The sequence below is a fragment of the Heptranchias perlo genome, unplaced genomic scaffold, assembly GCF_035084215.1.
Source record: "Heptranchias perlo isolate sHepPer1 unplaced genomic scaffold, sHepPer1.hap1 HAP1_SCAFFOLD_224, whole genome shotgun sequence".
Classification (NCBI taxonomy): Eukaryota; Metazoa; Chordata; class Chondrichthyes; order Hexanchiformes; family Hexanchidae; genus Heptranchias; species Heptranchias perlo.
This window is the reverse complement of record NW_027139238.1, coordinates 224-20,663: the sequence shown is the minus strand read 5'-3', so window position 1 is coordinate 20,663 and position 20,440 is coordinate 224. Positions and strand designations below refer to the sequence as shown.

Genomic DNA, 20,440 nt, shown 5'->3' with positions numbered 1-20,440 from the left:
TCATGTTGTTAATTTATATTATTTTTGTTATGGCGAATTAATTTTAATCATTATCGCCACCACTGCTGTGCCTTGGCCATTATTGAGTCCCTTTTGTGAAGTCGCCCTTTCATGTGCTTCATCATGAATGCCAAGTCATGATGCCATCCATTGGGCACGTGTGCAATGGGTATAAGCATGGTTTTGCAATGGGTATAAGCATGGACTGTTTTTTGCAAAGGGGTTTGGTGGGGGGGGGGCGGTGTTGGTGGTGGTGGTTGTTCCAGGCGGCCTGAGTATTTCAAAGCCTTCATATTGCACATCTCATTATGAGAACCTGTTAGAGATGGGGGCATCCCTGGCATCACGGGCAGCAATGTGCGTGGCTGCTCTGGCAATGGGTTCGCTGTCTTCATTTTCCTCCTCCTCAGATGTACTGTGGAATAGATCCATTGCGCTCCCCATCCTGATCTTGTCAGTTTGAAGGTATCCAAAATGTAGATAAATTTGTCTGAACACAAGAATTCTCAGCAACAAAGAAATCTCAGTCTAAACGCAATAAATTCCCAGCCAAATGTTTGTCTGAGAGAACTGAGTGCCCAGCTGTAATACCTTATCTTTTATTGAGATGTGTCAATCACTGGTTTAAAGGGTCAAATGAGCTTCGGCTGCAACTTGCCTCCATTTCAATGGTGCCTTTCAGAAGCCACGGGAGACACATTCAAGAGTAGTTCAATCAGTTTCTGTTGCAGAATTCACAAAAAGTAAAGTGCCCGCCGGCTTTAAGTGAGGACGGGACTTCCGGGTGTCTGTTGTGCGCGCATCCTAACGCGCCTGGGTTAAACCCGGAAGTGGGCGTGTTGGAGCCGGGATGCGGTCCCACTCCAAAATGCTGCTGCTTTAACCTCCCACCCGCCCCCAACACACCCGCTCTTGAGGGTTAAAATTACCCCCAAGGTCTCTGAAAATACTATCAGCACAGACTGTGCTGAGCTTCTGCTCCTCTTTGAAGACTAATATTGTTATCCACCATGATGCTAACTTGAAACAGTCTGTTCATGATTTGATGAATGCAGCACAAATCTTAGTGTGTGCTTGTAATGAATGGGTTTCAAGAATGTTCTGTGGTTGATTCGACATTGTTTGTGGAATGTCAGAAACCAAAGATTGCACAGGGCACAATCCAGCTCAATTTCACTCACCTCATTAGCATTAAAGTATAACTGTTCAGAATTTTGTGATAATTTTTGGCATACTTCAAATTCCAGCACACAGCTAATGACCAACAACGTGCATCTTGTTAATTGCCAGAAAGGTCACTGCTACTACATGGTCTTCTTCCAATTTCATTTCAGAAAACTGAGCAAGCATTTGAACAAAAGGAATCACTTCCAGAAAGGGGCTGTGGAAAAATCAACTTCAGTTTTAGTGCCATGATAGGAACAGGAGGAGGCCATTCAGCCCTTCGAGCCTGTTCCGCCATTCAATCAGATCACGGCTGATCTGTATCCTAGCTCCATCCACCCGCCTTGGCTCCATATCCCTTAATACCCTTGGCTAGCAAAAATCTATCGATCTCAGACTTAAAATTATTAATTGAGCGAGCATCTACTGCTTTTTGTGGGAGAGTTCCACACTTCTACCACCCTTTGTGTGAAGAAGTGTTTCCGACCTTCTCTCCTGAATGGCCTGGCTCTGATTTTAAGGTTATGTCCCCCACCAGCGGAGAGAGTTTTTCTCTATCTACCCTATCAATTCCTTTCAAAACCCTAAAAACCTCAATCAAATCACCCCTTAATCTTCTATATTCCAGGGAATACAAGCCTAGTTTAAGTAATCTCTCCCCATAATCTAACCCTTGAAACCCTGGTAACATTCTGGTGAATCTGCGCTGCACTCCCTCCAAGGCCAATATGTCCTTTCTAAGGTGCGGTGCCCAGGACTGTACACAGTACTCCAGATGTGCTCTAACCAGGGCTTTAAAAAATACTCGGATCTATCATTTTTTGGTCCAAAATGGATGACCTCACACTTACCTGCGTTGAAATCCATCTGCCACAGTTTTGCCCACTCACTTAATCTATCAACGTCTCTGTAATTTTATGCTCCCATCTACACTACTTACTATGCCACCAATCTATGTGTCATCAGTAAACTTAGATATATGGCTCTCTATTGTGTTATCTAAGTCATTAATAAAGTGAATAGTTGAGGTCCCAGCACAGATCCTTGAGGGACATCACTAGTCACTTCTAAGTAATCCATCACTGGACAGCGCAATGGCTGCAACACAGAGTGTACCATCAATGCTCGACACTGCTTTCTAGTCTCACAGATCTCACATCAGTAGCTAGTGTCCATTCACAGCCGCAGCTTGTTCACACTGCCTGGGTCCAAATCTGGCTTTCACAGCCAGTGCAAAGGTCAGTGCAGGGTTGTTAAATTTGTAAAAGGATATAGTTAAGCCACAGTTAGGGCACGGTGTGGGCGTCCCATTATAGAAAGGGCATTACAGCCATGAAGAGAGTGCAGCATAGATACACCAGGATGATGCTAGGGTGGGAAACTATAGTTATGAGGAGAGACTTGAGAGCGCAAGACAGTGGGATTAGTTTGGGATTGATACAGGGCTATGGGGAGAGAGTGGGGCAGTGGGATTAGTTTGGGATTGATACAGGGCTACGGGGAGAGAGTGGGGCAGTGGAATTAGTTTGGGATTGATACAGGGCTATGGGGAGAGAGTGGGGCAGTGGGATTAGTTTGGGATTGATACAGGGCTATGGGGAGAGAGTGGGGCAGTGGGATTAGTTTGGGATTGATACAGGGCTATCAGGAGAGAATGGGACAGTGGGCTTAGTATGGGATTGATACAGGGCTATGGGGAGAGAGTGGGACAGTGGGATTAGTTTGGGATTGATACAGGGCTATGGGGAGAGAGTGGGACAGTGGGATTAGAGTTTTTTTATTGCTCTAGCAAAGAGCAGCACAGACATATTGGGCCAAATGACCTCTTGCTGTGCTGGAAATCACTATGGTTCTATAATCTCCACACATGTGCAGAGGATCGACAGACCCAATCATGTAGCTAACCTCTGCTTCAATTGGTATAGTGTGAGACGGATCAACCAATAACTGATCCAAACCCTCTTTCAATCGGATTGATCAATAACTGATCAGAACCCTCTCTCAGAGCTGCGAATGAATGAAGAGTAAGTGTGTATTAGGGAAACTACAATTACCAATTGCATGTCCCAGATACTTCTACAATGAATAAAAATTCCCAGCAAATTAAAGCCCAGCACCAAAGCCTCGCACACTGCTGCTTTATAAAGGACAGATAATTGGACAGCTGGTAGAGCCTCGTGGGGAGCTATAGCCCACCATAATGCAGGGCATCGGCAAAGACAGCTATTGGTGCAGAGTCGTGCGGGGCTTGGCAAGGTCCAGGCATCTCGTTAAGCTTCGTACAGGTAATCTCTCTGCTGTCTCCTGCACCATCTCACAGCATTTTAATCAAAACATTTGGAGAGAGTACAGAGGAGATTTATTAGAATAACAATAGGGATGAGGGAATTCAGTTATGTGGCGAGACTGGAGAAGTTGGGATTGTTCTCCTTTCAGCAGAGCAGGTTACGGGGAGATTTCATAGAGTTGTTCAAATTATGAGGTATTTTGATATAGTAAATAAGGAGAACCTGTTTCCAGTGGCAGGGTGTTCAGTAATCAGAGGACACAGGTTTACGGTAATTGTCAAAAGAACCAGAGGTGAGATGAGGAGAATTTTTTTACGCAGCGAGTTGTTATGATCTGGAATGCACTGCCCGAAAGGGTGGTGGAAGAGCCAGCACAGGCACGATGGGCCAAATGACCTCCTTCTGGGCTGCATGTGAGTTCTGCGATTTCCTCCAAATCTGAGCAGGAATATCATGGCAACTGTATCTTGGAGAATATTTTGGGGTGGAGTGTGATTGGGGAGAATATTTTGGGGGTGGAGTGTGATTGGAGGGAATATTTTGGGGGTGGAGTGTGATTGGAGGGAATATTTTGGAGGTGGAGTGTGATTGGAGGGAATATTTTGGGGGTGGAGTGTGATTGGAGGGAATATTTTGGAGGTGGAGTGTGATTGGAGGGAATATTTTGGGGGTGGAGTGTGATTGGAGGGAATATTTTGGGGGTGGCGTGTGATTGGAGGGAATATTTTGGGGGTGGCGTGTGATTGGGGAAAAGATTGAAATTGGGGAGAAAGGATGTTTTTAATATAATTGATGAATCAGTAGAAACTATTCAAATATCTCCCTCAAAGATAAAAGATATCTAACCAATGAGGAAAATATAAATAACATTTGATACACAGGTTCAACAATCACAACACAGATGACCAGCTAATTATCTTATTTCCTTATTTTTCAGCCAGAACTTTTTTTCTGCCATCATTAGGTGCCAACCGTGGCTCTATGGGTAGCCACTCTCGCCTCTGAGTCAGAAAGTTGTTGGTTCAAGTCCCACTACAGGCTGACACTTCAGTGCAGTGCTGAGGGAGTGCTGCACTGCCGGAGGTGCCGTCTTTCAGGTGACATAAAAGATCCAACAGACACTATTCGAAGAAGTGCAGAGGAGTTCTCCCCGATGTCCTGGACATTATTTATCCCTCAACCATAATCACTTGAACAGATTATCTGGTCATTATCACAATGCTGTTTGTGGGATCTTGCTGTGCACAAATTGGCTGCTGCGTTTCCTACATTACAACAGTGACTACACTTCAAAAGTACTTCATCGGCTGTAAAGCGCTTTGAGGCATCCTGAGGTTGTGAAAGGTGCTAAATAAATGCAAGTTCTTTCTTTAAAACAACTGCAGTGCACAAACCAACAAGGGGCTCCAGACCCTAGCTCACCACAACCACCAGACTCAACTCCGTATTTGGAAGGACAACTACAAAATCAGTCCCTCCACTTCACTGTTCCATATCTGGGATATTTGAAATGCTTCTTCCTTGATGCAGTGATAGTAAGAATATAATTAACAGTGTGGATTGGTGGAATGTGTTTGTGATATAAGGGCCATTTCTTAGACTGGGCCTTATTGCCAATGCAACATCTATACAGAGATGTGACCAAATGTGATCCTGTCGGGGCTGTGTATATTTTTATGGCCCGAGTCAATACAGATGCTGAACTGGCCGTCCAATAACAAGATAACTGCTGTGGCTCAAACTCTGCTGGAGCATTAGATTGTGACTCAGAGATCGCTTGAACTGGGGATAAAGTGTGAGGTGGTGCATTTTGGTGGGAAGAATAAGGAGGCCCCATACTCCTTGGAAAATAAGAGTCTAAATGGGGGAGAGGAGCAAAGGGATCTGAGGGTACAGATACACAAATCACTAAAAGTAGCAGCACAGGTTAATGAGGCCATAAAAAAAAAAGCAAATCAAGCACTGGGTTCATTTCTAGAGGGTTAGAATTGAAAAGCAGAGAAGTTATGTTAAACTTGTATAGAACCTTGGTTAGACCACACTTGGAGGACTGTGAACAGTTCTGGTCTCCACATTATAAAAAGGATATAGAGGCATTGGAGAAGGTGCAAAAAAGATTTACTAGGATGATACCAGAACTGAGAGGATATACCTTTCAGGAAAGATTGAACAGGCTGGGGCTCTTTTCTTAGAAAAGAGAAGGCTGAGGGGTGACCAGATAGAGGTCTTTAAGATTATGAAAGGGTTTGATAGAGTAGATGAGGAGAAGATGTTTCCACTTGTGGGGGAAACTATCGGCTATAAATATAAGATAGTCACTAATAATCCAATACCCAGAGAGTGGTGAGAATGTGGAACTCACTGCCACAAGGAATAGTTGAGGTGAATAGTATAGATACATTTAAGGGGAAGCTCGATAAACACATGAGGGAGAAAGGAATAGAAGGATATGCTGATAGGGTGAGATGAAGAGGGATGGAGCATAAACATCAGCATGGATCTGTTGGGCTGAACGGCCTGTTTCTGTGTTGCAGATTCTATGTAATTAACATTAGCAAGTTAAAATGTTCATTTATGTATCATGTGGCCGACAGAGTTTACAAGAATGACAGGGTAATGGTGCGCGTTGCTCGTGATGCTTGTGATCAGTATGACCACATTACTCAATTACCTCCTCAGTTGTACAGGATTTATAATCTCACACAGCACCAAAGAAAAGTAGCATCCTTAAACTGTAAGATGCTGCAGTACAGACAGAACTGAGAACGATCGCTACATCTCAGTGGGCCACTCCTTCACAAAGAGATTATTAAAGTCTTGTGGAGGAGGTCGCAACTGGGGGTTCTATTTGTGATATATTCTGGATTCCTGGATTCTATTGGGTTTTCGGCACACAGACAGATACTGAAAGATATCGCAAGAGGTATTGAATATAAAAGTGGAGACATAAAGGTGAATCTATATAAAACCTTAGTAAAGACCACAGTTGGTGCACTATGTGCAGCTCTGGGCCCACACAACAGGAAGGATGTTGAAGCACAGATTCACCAGGATGCTGCCAGATATGAGGAAATACAAATAAGAAAATTGGGGTTGCTTTGTTAGAACAAAGGAGATTAAGGGGTGATCAGATAGAGGTGTTTAAAATTCTGTTTCCAGTGTGGTTGAAGGGTCTAGAACCAGCAGGCAAAGAAGATTAACTGTAAGAGTTTTAGGAGAGGGAGCAGGAGAGACTATTTTATAGCCAGAGTTCTGAGGATGTGGAAAGTACGACACGAGTTAGTGATTGAAGCAGAGACCATGTCAACATTTAGGAATAGATTAGACAGGTGAGTGAAGGAACTGTGAATAAAGGGATATGGGAATGGGACAGATACATGGGGTTAGGATACCACTCACATAGAGGATAAGCAGCAACAGACATTGGTTGGGCCGAGTGGCCTGTTTTTATGTAATAACTAAAATGAAGGAGAAAGCAAGTAAGTCTAACCGTTATATTTATTTATATCTGTATGCACGAGTGTGAACATGACAAGAACGGGATGGAAAGAAACTCTTTGTTTCTATACTTCTTGATGTGTTTGCACACACAACTAACCAGAGTAGACATGAGCTGCCCTGTAAGTTATTTGCTTACTGTACTTCTTTGGTTGCTGTACAATTATCACCTCCAATAGCAGTTTGTCAACCACAAAACATTCAAACTGATTGCTTCAATATGTCTAAAACAATTAAAAAATCAACAGATTCTGGGCGAGATGGGAGAGGGAGTGTCTGTAATCAGAGGATACTGGGGTAGGTGATGGAGAAGGATCTAGTTAAAGGGGCTAGTTAGAGATGGATCAAGTCTTTTTGGCAAAAGTTATAGCAATGCAATTATAGCTGACGGTGTCTTTAAATGTTGAAGATTGTTTCCTGATTTTAAAGATTGCTCCCACCTTCATTCGGGAAGTTCTGTGCTCCTTAAGATGCTAATGCTGGAAACTGCATATTTCCATTTCTGGTATCCCTGGTCAGTACTGAATACTCTCAGATCAGGTAATGGAGGACTATATCCTGGGGTTATCCCTCATATAATCAAGCTATGTGCCTCTGAACACAAGAACATTGGAATTGCTGGACGAAAAAAGACCAAGGTCCATCTAGTTCACCTTCTGCCATCCTGGTAATCACATGATCCAATGATAATGGAGTTTTTGATGAATCAGAGCGATCAATCTCTATCAGTGAGTCTCCAACAGACCCAGACATGAGGTGAGGAAAACCCCCAGTGATGGAGAGCTTTGGGAACCAGAGGTCCAAAGTCACCTGTTCCTCCCGAGCCTGTTACACTCACCATAGAATCATAGAATCATAAAGATTTATGGCACAGAAGGAGGCCATTTGGCCCATCGTGTCTGTGCCAGCCAAAAAAGAGCCACCCAGCCTAATCCAACTTTCCAGCACTTGGTCCGTAGCCCTGTAGGTTATGGCACTTCAAGTGCACATCCAAGTACTTTTAAAATGTGATGAGGGTTTCTGCCTCTACCACCCTTTCAGGCAGTGAGTTCGAGACCCCCACCACCGCGAGTCATGTCTCAAATTACTCATATACTGTATCCCAAAATGTTATTTTCTGAATGAAATCTATCTAACTTACCCCCCCTGTTTTCCAGTTTCATCCCATTACCCTTACATTGGCACTTCGTAAAATGATAGAAGCTGCTGTTAACTCAAGTTATCACTACCTTGAAAGTTCTGGCCTAATCCATGATTGTCGGGATGGTTTTTGCTGACTGTTCCACTCGGGACCTTGTTGCCTGTGTCTTGCACCTCTGAAATTTTGTTCATCGACACTTTGCTGAATCATCTGTCTTTGATTTGGATAATTCCAAAGCCTCTAACAGGGTCTTGGGCCAAGCATTTCTAAACAAGGTACCAGCAAATGGCCGCCCAACAAAGCTACGTCATGGCTATCTAGTTTTCTCTCAAATTGTTTTATGTGTTGTCACTGATGTCTGATCCTTTGACGATATATTCCATTAACTCAGGGGTTCTCCATCACTCTGAATTGTCCTCTGCTCTGTTATCTCTTCAGATCAATGACCTCGTCGACTCACCATCCAATCCTTGTTGTCAGCCGTGACTCAGTGGTAGCACTCTAGCCTGAGTCAGATGGTCGTGTGTTCAAATCCCACTCCAGTGACATGAGCACATAATCCAGAATGACACTTCAGTGCAGTACTGAGGGAGTGCTGCAATGTCGCCAGTGCTATCTTTCGGATGAGCTGTTAAACCGAGGTCTCATCTGCCCCCTCAGGTGGATTTAAAAGATCCCATGGCACTATTTAGAAAAGCAGGGCAGTTCTCCCCGGTGTCCGAGACAATATTTATCCCTCAACCAACACCGAAAGCAGGTTATCTGGTCCTTATCACATTTCTGTTTAGAATTATAGAAACATAGAAAGGTTACAGCACGGAAGGAGGCCATTCAGCCCATCGAGTCCGTACCAGATCTTTGCAAGAGCAATCCAGCTAGTCCCACTCCCCCGCCCTATCCCCGTAGCCCTGACATTTTTTTCCTTTCAAGTACTTATCCAGTTTCCTTTTGAAGGCCATGATTGAATCTGCCTCCACCACCCCCTCGGGCAGTGCATTCCAGATCCTAACCACTCGCTGTGTAAAAAAGTTTTTCCGCACGTCACCTTTGGTTCTTTTGCCAATCACCATAATTCTACGTCCTCTGGTTCTTGAACCTTCCGCCAATTGGAAGAGTTTCTCTCTATCTATTCTGTCTAGACCCTTCATGATTTTAAATATCTCCAGCAAATCTCCTCTTAACCTTCTCTGCTCCAAGGAGAACAACCCCAGCTTCTCCAGTCTCTCCATGTAACTAAAGTCCCTCATCCCTGGAATCATTCCAGTAAATCTCTTCTGCACCCTCTCTAAGGCCTTCACATTTTTCCTAAAGTGCGGTGCCCAGAACTGGACACAATACTCCAATTGCAGTCAAACCAGTGTTTTATAAAGGTTCATCATGACTTATATATTTTTGTACTCTATGCCTCTGTTTATAAAGCCCAGGACCCCGTATGAGCCCGGACAGAGAGTACAAACAAAAGAGTGCACTAACAAATAGGGTCTGGGTAAGAAAAAATGGTAATAAGACAAATAGGGCCATAGTACAAAAAAATGTTAAGATGTCTAAAAATGTTAAAAAGACAAATCTAAAGGACTGTATCTGAATGCACGAAGCATTCGTCATAAGGTAGACGAATTAACAGCGCAAATAGATATAAACAGATACGATATAATTGCAATTACGGAGACATGGCTGCAGGGTGACCAAGGCTGGGAGCTGAATATCCAAGGGTATTCGATGTTTAGGAAGGACAGGCAAAAAGGAAAAGGAGATGGGGTGGCATCGTTAGTAAAGGATGAAATCAGAGCAATAGTGAGAAAGGATATTGGCTCAGAAAATCAAGATGTAGAATCAGTCTGGGTGGAGTTAAGAAGCACCAAGGGGCAGAAAACACTGGTGGGAGTTGTCTATAGGCCTCCAAACAGTAGTGGTAATGTAGGGGATGGGATCAAACAGGAAATTAGAGTTGCATGTAACAAGGGTACTACAGTAATCATGGGTGACTTTAATCTACATATTGACTGGCCAAACCAAATTAGCAATAATACTGTGGAGGATGAATTCCTGGAGTGTGTACAAGATGGTTTTTTAGACCAGTACATTGAGGAGCCAACCAGGGAACAGGCTATCCGAGATTGGGTATTGTGCAATGAGAAGGGGTGAATTAATAATCTTGTTGTGCGGGGTCCTTTAGGGAAGAGTGACCATAACATGATAGAATTCTTCATTAAGAAGGAAAGTGAAGTAGTCCAATCCGAAACTAGGGTCCTAAATCTAAACAAAGAAAACTACGAAGGTATGAGGAGTGAGTTGGCTATGATAGATTGGGAAGCTTCATTAAAAGGCATGCCGGTGGATAGGCAATGGGTAACATTTAAGGAACGAATGCATGAATTGCAACAGTTATACATTCCTTTCTGGCGTAAAAACACAAAAGGAAAAGTGGCCCAACTATGGCTAACAAAAGAAATTAAGGATAGTATTAGATCCAAAGAGGAATCATATAAAGTTGCCAGAAAAAGTAGCAAGCCTGAGGATTGGGAGCAGTTTAGAATTCAGCAAAAAAGGACCAAGAGATTGATTAAGAGGGGAAAAATAGAATATGAGAGGAAACTTGCAAGGAACATAAAAGTGGATTGTAAAAGCTTCTACAAGTATGTAAAAAGAAAAAGATTAGTGAAGACAAATATAAGTCCCTCACAGTCAGAAACGGGAGAATTTATAATGGGGAACAAGGAAATGGCAGAACAATTAAACAAATACTTTGGTTCTGTCTTCACGGAAGAGGACACAAATAACGTCCCAGAAATGCTAGGGAACCAAGGGACTAGTGAGAAGGAGGAATTAAAGGAAATTAGTATTAGTAAAAAAATAGTGCTGGAGAAATTAATGGGACTGAAAGCCAATAAATCCCCAGGGCCTGATAATCTGCATCCCAGAGTACTAAAAGAGGTAGCCATGGAAATAGTGGATGCATTGGTTGTCATCTTCCAAAATTCTACAGATTATGGAACAGTTCCTGCAGATTGGAGGGTGGCAAATGTAACCCCACTATTTAAAAGAGGAGGGAGAGAGAAAACAGGGAACTACAGACTGGTTAGCCTAACGTCAGTAGTAGGGAAAATGCTAGAATCTATTATAAAAGATGTGATAACAGGACACTTAGAAAATATCAACGGGATTCAACAAAGTCAACATGGATTTATGAAAGGGAAATTGTGTTTGACAAACCTACTGGAGTTTTTTGAGGATGTAACTGGTAGAATAGATAAGGGAAAACCAGTGGATGTGATGTATTTGGATTTTCAGAAGGCCTTTGATAAAGTCCCACATAAGAGGTTAGTGTGCAAAATTAAAGCACATGGGATTGGGGGTAATATACTGGCATGAATTGAAAATTGGTTAACAGACAGGAAACAGAGAGTAGGAATAAATGGGTCTTTTTCGGGGTGGCAGGCAGTGACTAGTGGGGTACCGCAGGGATCAGTGCTTGGGCCCCAGCTATTCACAATATATATCAATGATTTGGATGAGGGAACCAAATGTAATATTTCCAAGTTTGCTGACAACTAGGTGGGATTGTGAGTTGTGAGGAGGATGCAAAGAGGCTTCAAGGCGATTTAGACAAATTGAGTGAGTGGGCAGATACATGGCAGATGCAGTATAATGTGGATAAATGTGAAGTTATCCACTTTGGAAGGAAAAACAGAAAGGCAGAGTATTATTTAAATGGTGATAGATTGGGAAATGTTGATGTACAAAGGGACCTGGGTGTCCTTGTACACCAGTCACTGAAAGCAAACATGCAGCTGCAGCAAGCAGTTAGGAAGGTAAATGGTATATTGGCCATCATTGCAAGAGGATTTGAGTACAGGAACAAGGATGTCTTACTGCAGATATACAGGGCCTTGATGAGACCACACCTGGAGTATTGTGTGCAGTTTTGGTCTCCTTACCTAAGAAAGAATATATTTGCCGTAGAGGGAGTGCAGCGAAGGTTCACCAGACTGATTCCTGGGATGGCAGGACTGTCGTATGAGGAGAGATTGGGTCGACTCGGCCTGTATTCACTTGAGTTTAGAAGAATGAGAGGGGATCTCATTGAAACATATAAAATTCTGACAGGGTTGGACAGATTGGATGCAGGGAGGATGTTTCCCCAGGCTGGGGGGTCCAGAACGAGGGGTCACAGTCTCAGGATACGGGGTAGGACATTTAGGACTGAGATGAGGAGAAATTTCTTCAGTCAGAAGGTGGTGAACCTGTGGAATTCTCTATCACAGAAGTCTGTGGAGGCCAAGTCACTGAATATATTTAAGAAGGAGCTAGATAGATTTCTAGACACAAAAGGCATCAAGGGGTATGGGGAGAGAGTGGGAATATGGTATTGAGATAGAGGATCAGCCATGATCATATTGAATGGCGGAGCAGGTTCGAAGGGCCGAATGGCCTACTCCTGCTCCTATTTTCTATGTTTCTATGCTTTTTTAACCACTGTCTCAACCTGCCCTGTCACCTTCAACAATTTGTGTACATATAGCCCCAGATCTCCCTGTTCCTGTACCCCTTTTAGAATTGTGCCCTCCAGTTTATATTGCCTCTCCTCGTTCTTGTCTTCTTTAGGGTATAAAGAAATGCTTCTTGCCTAATATTCAAGAAGGGGAGTAGGGAAAAACCGGGGAACTACAGGCCAGTGAGCCTAACATCAGTGGTAGGAAAATTATTGGAAAAAATTCTGAAGGACAAAATTAGTCTCCACTTGGAGAAGCAAGGATTAATCAGGGATAGTCAACATGGCTTTGTCAAGGGAAGATCATGTCTGACGAATTTGATTGAATTTTTTGAGGGGGTGACTAGGCGTGTGGATGAGGGTAACGCAGTGGATGTGGTATACATGGATTTCAGTAAGGCCTTCGATAAAGTCCCGCACAGGAGACTGGTCAAGAAGGTACGAGCCCATGGAATCCAGGGTGCCTTGGCACTTTGGATACAAAACTGGCTTAGTGGCAGAAGGCAGAGGGTGATGGTCGAAGGTTGTTTTTGTGACTGGAAGCCTGTGGCCAGTGGGGTACCACAGGGATCGGTGCTGGGTCCCTTGCTGTTTGTGGTCTACATTAATGACTTGGATATGAATGTAAAAGGTATGATCAGTAAGTTCGCTGATGATAAAAAGATTGGTAGGGTGGTAAATAGCGAGGAGGATAGCCTCAGTCTGCAGGACGATATAGATGGGTTGGTCAGATGGGCGGAACAGTGGCAAATGGAATTTAACCCGGAAAAGTGCGAGGTGATGCACTTTGGAGGGACTAACAAGGCAATGGAATACACAATGAATGGGAGGACCCGAGGCAAGACAGAGGGTCAGAGGGATCTTGGTGTGCAAGTTCACAGATCCCTGAAGGCGGCGGAACAGGTAGATAAGGTGGTAAAGAAGGCATATGGGATACTTGCCTTTATTAGCCGAGGCATAGAATATAAGAGCAAGGAGGTTATGATGGAGCTGTATAAAACACTGGTTAGGCCACAGCTGGAGTACTGTGTGCAGTTCTGGTCGCCACACTACAGGAAGGATGTGATCGCTTTGGAGAGGGTGCAGAGGAGATTCACCAGGATGTTACCAGGGCTGGAGCGCTTCAGCTATGAAGAGAGACTGGGAAGATTGGGTTTGTTTTCCTTGGAGCAGAGGAGGCTGAGGGGGGACATGATTGAGGTGTACAAAATTATGAGGGGCACAGATAGGATGGATACTAAGGAGCTTTTTCCCTTCGTTGAGGGTTCTATAACAAGGGGACATAGATTCAAGGTAAAAGGCAGGAGGTTTAGAGGGGATTTGAGAAAGAACTTTTTCACCCAGAGGGTGGTTGGAGTCTGGAACTCACTGTCTGAAAGGGTTGTGGAGGCAGGAACCCTCACAACATTCAAGAAGCATTTGGATGAGCACTTGAAATGCCATAGCATACAAGGCTACGGACCAAATGCTGGAATATGGGATTAGAGTAGACAGGGCTGATGGCCGGCGCGGACACGATGGGCCGAAGGGCCTCTATCCGTGCTGTATAACTCTATGACTCTATGACTCTATGACTCTAATAGGCAGTCCCTCTCTCCTCTCTAACTTGCAATCTCTCTCTCTCTCCCTCTCTATCACTCACAAACACATTTCTTGCTTTCTCTATTTTAGCAGCAGTACCATGGTCAGCGCTCCTCTGAATCCTCTTGTTCCTCTCAACTTCAGCACACTCTTCCTTCTTCCTACATCCTCACTGTATTGAAATCAAGATACATCACAGTTTACGACATTCGCGCCAAACAAGTGCCAGGCAATGACCATCTCCGACAAGAGACAGTCCAACCACCTCCCCTTGACATTCAACGGCATTACCATCACCGAATCCCCCACCATCAACATCCTGGGGGTCACCATTGACCAGAAACTTAACTGGACCAGCCATATAAATACTGTGGCTACAAAAGCAGGTCAGAGGCTGGGTATTCTGCAGCGAGCGACTCACCTCCTGACTCCCCAAAGCCTTTCCACTATCTACAAGGCACAAGTCAGGAGTGTGATGGAATACTCTCCACTTGCCTGGATGAGTGCAGCTCCAACAACACTCAAGAAGTTTGACACCATCCAGGACAAAGCAGCCCGCTTGATTGGCACCCCATCCACCACCCTAAACATTCACTCCCTTCACCACCGGCGCACAGTGGCTGCAGTGTGTACCATCCACAGGATGCACTGCAGCAACTCGCCAAGGCTTCTTCGACAGCACCTCCCAAACCCGCGACCTCTACCGCCTGGAAGGACAAGGGCAGCAGGCACATGGGAACAACACCACCTGCACGTTCCCCTCCAAGTCACACACCATCCCGACTTGGAAATATATCGCCGTTCCTTCATCGTCGCTGGGTCAAAATCCTGGAACTCCCTTCCTAACAGCACTGTGGGAGAACCTTCACCACACGGACTGCAGCGGTTCAAGAAGGCGGCTCACCACCACCTTCTCAAGGGCAATTAGGGATGGGCAATAAATGCCGGCCTCGCCAGCGACGCCCACATCCCATGAACGAATAAAAAAAAGAAAGAAGAGGCCTATGATGTTGCCAAGAAGAATAATAAGCCTGGGGATTGGGAGAGTTTTAGAAACCAACAAATAAAAAAAACGACGATAACTCATTCTTCTTCGGGAACTCCTTACCTCCCCTCGGTCTTCCCTTCCTCCCACAATCTTCAGGCTTCAAAACTCAAGCAGGACATTGCCTTCATGTTTCCTGCAAGACTATCACCTCCACTCACAGATTCCTCCCTACCCAGTTTCCTCTTTTACTGTTTTGGATCTTTCCGATGTCCCTGCAGTATGGGTGAGGTACCTACATCACCTTGGTTTCTAATGATAGACCCCGAATGAAGCTCCCTATTCTACTCAACAACTTGCATCAACTGCCGGCCTCAGAGTGGCACCTCCTTTCTGCACCAGGCTGGCATTTCCATGTCCATGTCCCACACTAGCCATCCCTACAGCTCTTTGAGTGAGATTGTCAATTTGTGTTTAATTATGGGTTGTTCCTGTGCTATGAACCTGCATTCAGTGCCCAAACTCACTTAGGCAAGCAGAGAGATAGAGCTTTCCACATCAGCACTGCTCAAGGTCAGCTCCCAGGATTCGAAAGGGGAATGAGCCACTCGATCTCCCAAGCAGCGTAAAGCTAATCCCACTCCACATCCTCACCCATTTCCTTTTGATTTATGAAATTTGAAAAATCGCAGACTGCCATTTTGAGAAAGTTTAATGGTCCAACAATCCTCACACTTCGAATCTCCAATAGCCGATCCAATTTATAACATTACAACAGTGATTACACTTCAAAAGTACTTAGTTGGCTGTAAAGTGTTTTGGGACGTCCTGAGGTTGTGAAAGGCGCTATATAAATTTAAGTCTTTCTTTCTTTACTGTATTTTGACAATTCTCAGCCAAGTTAATTGGTGTTATTATTATTTTCACAACAAAATAAAGCAACAAATTTGACCATCTCGAGTTCAAAACTGTATCCCAACTTTACGCACTGACAAGGGGAAGCCATGAGTAAGTCAGCAAGGATTCACTCACTGATCAAGGTAGAATCCTTCATGAGTTAGCTCCCTCCCAACCCGAGCACTCACGGGTGGTGCCATTCACGATCTTTGAATCCTACACCTCCTGCAGGCTCCTCCTCCTACTAACCCGACATGGACAGGATCATCCAACAGCACTGACATTCCACACACACCCCATACTGATATAAACCACTGAACAGACATTTTTATAACCTCAATTTTGAGTTAGACTGTGAGCCGAGTGCCACACAATAAATCACCTTGGAGAATTGGGTGGGCACACATCGGGCGGTTCTATCCCACACGAGGTACCTGGTTTAGTCAAACAGTGTGAAGCACCAGGGGTGTTGATTCCTGGCTGGAGCACCTGTTGGGAATTACTTGTTCAGACATTCAGCCCAACTGAAGTCTCTGTCAAACCAGCAGAGGGTGATCCACAGCAGGCACAGGGCGGCTGGTGACGATCGGGGGTGGTGATCTGGCCCATCAGACCTACGGGACTAACAGACTATCATCACCCCTGCTGCTGGGTGGATTTAATGCCCTAGTCCAGTGCCTGGGGGGAGATAGTCCCCCTGCCCCCATGGTTCATTCCCATTTTAACCCAGGAGTTGAAGCCTGGTTCCAGCTCCCTTTACCAGGATTCTCGGATTGAAGAGCCTGAACGCGGGACCTGAAACCCATCTGTGTGGGGAACGTAGCTTGGAGCCCACTGTAACAGGCACTGAGGACTCAGCTGGACCTGGGATCCCAGCTTGGCTGTTCCTAGTGCCCAGCTGAGGTGGGGTGAGGTACAGCACACACCGGGCCTAGCTCTCACAAGGTTACTCCACCCTCTCTCCCCCTCACAGACTGGGTTAACCCTGCGCAATCCCATTACTTTCACTCTCTGTCTGGTTAATGTTGCGATGCTAGCCCAGCCATATATGGACCATTGGTGAGAGGCAGAGACCCGAACTTGGACCTGGACCTGCACCTAACCCAGGCCTGGATCAGAACCAGAACCTAACTCAGACCTGGACCAGAACCAGAACCTAACTCAGACCTGGACCAGAACCAAACCAGAACCTAGACCTAACCCAGACCTAGATCAGAACCAAACCTGGACCTAGCCCAGACCTGGACCAGCACCAAACACAGACCTGGGTCAGGACCAAACCCAGACCTGGGTCAGGACCAAACCCAGACCTGGATCAGGACCAAACCCAGACCTGGACCTGGACCAGACCTGGACCTGGACCAAACCCAGACCTGGACCTAGACCAGACCTGGACCTGGACCAAACCCAGACCTGGACCTGGACCAAACCCAGACCTGGACCATCAGGTATCCTCCCAAACACCAGACTGTCATGGAAGCAAAAGTAATGCAAGAATGGTGCCAAAACAGTGCAAATACAGAGTCTGGATTCTTGCCCCTACAAATAATGTTAATGCTGAAAGATGATGGGAGGGATTTTGCTGTAAACTAACGGTGAGGCTAACCGTGCTCACCGTTATTCATGTGCTAATCGGACAGTAACTTCCGGTGCCCGCACACGTGAGTTAAACACGGAAATCGGGAAGTTGCTGCCCGAGATGCCCTGCTCCTCCAAAAGCTGCGCCAAAATGGCATCTCGCCGTCTGACTCACCGTTCAAATGTATTGAACGGTGTGAAGTTCCTGCGTCATTGATACGGACTAAACTCGCCAGTAAAGGTTAGGGCTTGTCCATTCCAGTGTAAGCACCCTTGTAGCGGTGTGGTAAATCTTAATTACTGCCAAACAACCTCTCTAGCACTGAAAATTAACTTTTACAAGTGTGGAGTCTCATCCCTTCAGCTTTTAATTATTGTTGGACATTTAAAAAAATAATTAAAATTTTAAAAAATGTTCTTACTTTTTATCTCTGGCTCTTAATCCAATCTCTTTATTTCATTTACTGTACCTGATCTGACATTGAATTCACTATTCGAACTTACACTTCCTGGTTCAGTCTGCGCTGCTCATTAACGATTCTTCAATCTGATTAGTTAATGAGATACACAGTTCCTTGCCCCGTTCATACAGCTCCTAGATGCCCGGGAGAGGGGGCGCTCCGCACTGTTTGATCTCTAATTTACAGCAACTTGTCTGCAAAAACCCATGGAAAGTCTCTGGGCAAGGACAAGTCTGACTGAGGGCCGGCACTGCTCATTCACCGATCACAGCAAAATCCGGCCCAATAAGTTTCAGGTGATGAGAAATAAATCACCCGCCTGAACTCTGGGTGTTGCCTGGACATGAGGTTTCTATTTTCCCAAAAATACCTCTCACCCAATCCCCGGGATCTTCCCATTCCCCGGGTCAGATTCCCAGCTCAATCCCCGGGGGGGGGGGGGGGGGGGGATCTTCCCACTCCCCGGGTCAGTTTCCCAGCTCAATCCACGGGATCTTCCCATTCCCCTGGTCACTTTCCCAGCTCAATCCCTGGGATCTTCCCATTCCCGGGGTCAGTTTCCCAGCTCAATCCCTGGGATCTTCCCATTCCCCTGGTCACTTTCCCAGCTCAATCCCTGGGATCTTCCCATTCCCGGGGTCAGTTTCCCAGCTCAATCCCTGGGATCTTCCCATTCCCCGGGTCAGTTTCCCAGCTCAATCCCTGGGATCTTCCCATTCCCCGGAACAGTTTCCCAGCTCAATCCCTGGGATCTTCCCATTCCCCGGAACAGTTTCCCAGCTCAATCCCCAGGATCTTCCCATTCCCTGGATCAGTTTCCCTGCTCAATCCCTGGGATCTTCCCATTCCCCGGAACAGTTTCCCAGCTCAATCCCCAGGATCTTCCCATTCCCTGGATCAGTTTCCCCGCTCAATCCCCGGGATCTTCCCTTTCCCCGGGTCGGTTTCCCAGCTCAATCCCCGGGATCTTCCCATTCCCCGGGTCAGTTTCCCAGCACAACCCCCGGGATCTTCCCAGCTCAATCCCTGGGATCTTCCCATTCCCCGGAACAGTTTCCCAGCTCAATCCCCAGGATCTTCCCACTCCCCAGGACAGTTTCCCAGCTCAATCCCCAGGATCTTCCCATTCTCCGGGTCAGTTTCCCAGCTCAATCCCCGGGATCTTCCCATTCCCCGGAACAGTTTCCCAGCTCAATCCCCAGGATCTTCCCATTCTCCGGGTCAGTTTCCCAGCTCAATCCCCGGGATCTTCCCATTCCCTGGATCAGTTTCCCAGCTCGATCCCCGGGATCTTCCCTTTCCCCGGGTCGGTTTCCCAGCTCAATCCCCGGGATCTTCCCTTTCCCCGGGTCGGTTTCCCAGCTCAATCCCCGGGATCTTCCCATTCCCCTGGACAGTTTCCCAGCTCAATCCCCGGGATCTTCCCATTCCTCGGGTCGGTTTCCCAGCACAACCCCTGGGATTTTCCCATTCCCTGGACAGTTTCCCAGCTCGATCCCAGTCCCGGTCCTTACCGCTCTGCCGGTGAAGCGCTCGGTCGCCGCCTTCACCCGGCCGTAGGTGCCTCTGCCCAGAGTCTCCCTCAGCTCGTAGCGGTGTTTCAGGTTGTGTTGGTGCTGATGTCGCCGGACCGGGACTGGGACTGGGACTGGGACTGGGACCGGCGGCTGCGGCTCCGGGGACCGGACCGGGACTGGGACTGGGACCGGCGGCTGCGGGGACCGGACCGGGACTGGGACTGGGACCGGCGGCTGCGGCTCCGGGGACCGGACCGGGACTGGGACTGGGACCGGCGGCTGCGGCTCCGGGGACCGGACCGGGACTGGGACTGGGACCGGGACCGGCGGCTGCGGCTCCGGGGACCGGACCGGGACTGGGACTGGGACCGGCGGCTGGAGCCGGGCGGGGGGTGAGCGGAGTCTCCATGGCGAGGGGTCCCCGGAGCCCGGGGGTCGGTACCGGGCCGGGGATCACCGGCCGTAAGCTGCCATCCACCGCCGAGCCGGGCGGGCGGGCGGAGTCACTGGAAGGGGCGGGGAGGAGGCTCGGGTCCGGGGGAGGGAACCTCTGGCGGCGGCTCCCCGCCTCACACCCCCCGGGATGGGGTAAGGGGGATGGGGGGGGGGGGGGGGGGTAAGGGGGATGGGGGGGGGGGGGGGGGTAAGGGGGATGGGGGGGGGGGGGGTAAGGGGGATGGGGGGGGGGGGGGTAAGGGGGATGGGTAAGGGGGATGGGGGGGGGGGGGGGTAAGGGGGATGGGGGGGGGGGGGGGGTAAGGGGGATGGGGGGGGGGGGGTAAGGGGGATGGGTAAGGGGATGGGGGGGGGGGGGGTAAGGGGGATGGGGGGGGGGGGG

The 20,440-nt window shown here is 47.0% G+C and overlaps 1 protein-coding gene across 1 annotated transcript in view; it reads right to left on the bottom strand.

Moving 5' to 3' along the window:
- The window catches only part of LOC137310138 (NUAK family SNF1-like kinase 1), a gene marked incomplete at its 5' end in the record, with an annotated part of 111,034 nt that extends 90,979 nt beyond the window's left edge, over positions 1-20,055 (bottom strand). The window contains one exon of the mRNA XM_067978111.1: positions 19,600-20,055. Within this exon, the coding sequence (XP_067834212.1) occupies positions 19,600-20,055 (456 nt within the window). The remainder of the gene's footprint in view (positions 1-19,599) is intronic.
- Between the last annotated feature and the right edge of the window lie 385 nt (positions 20,056-20,440).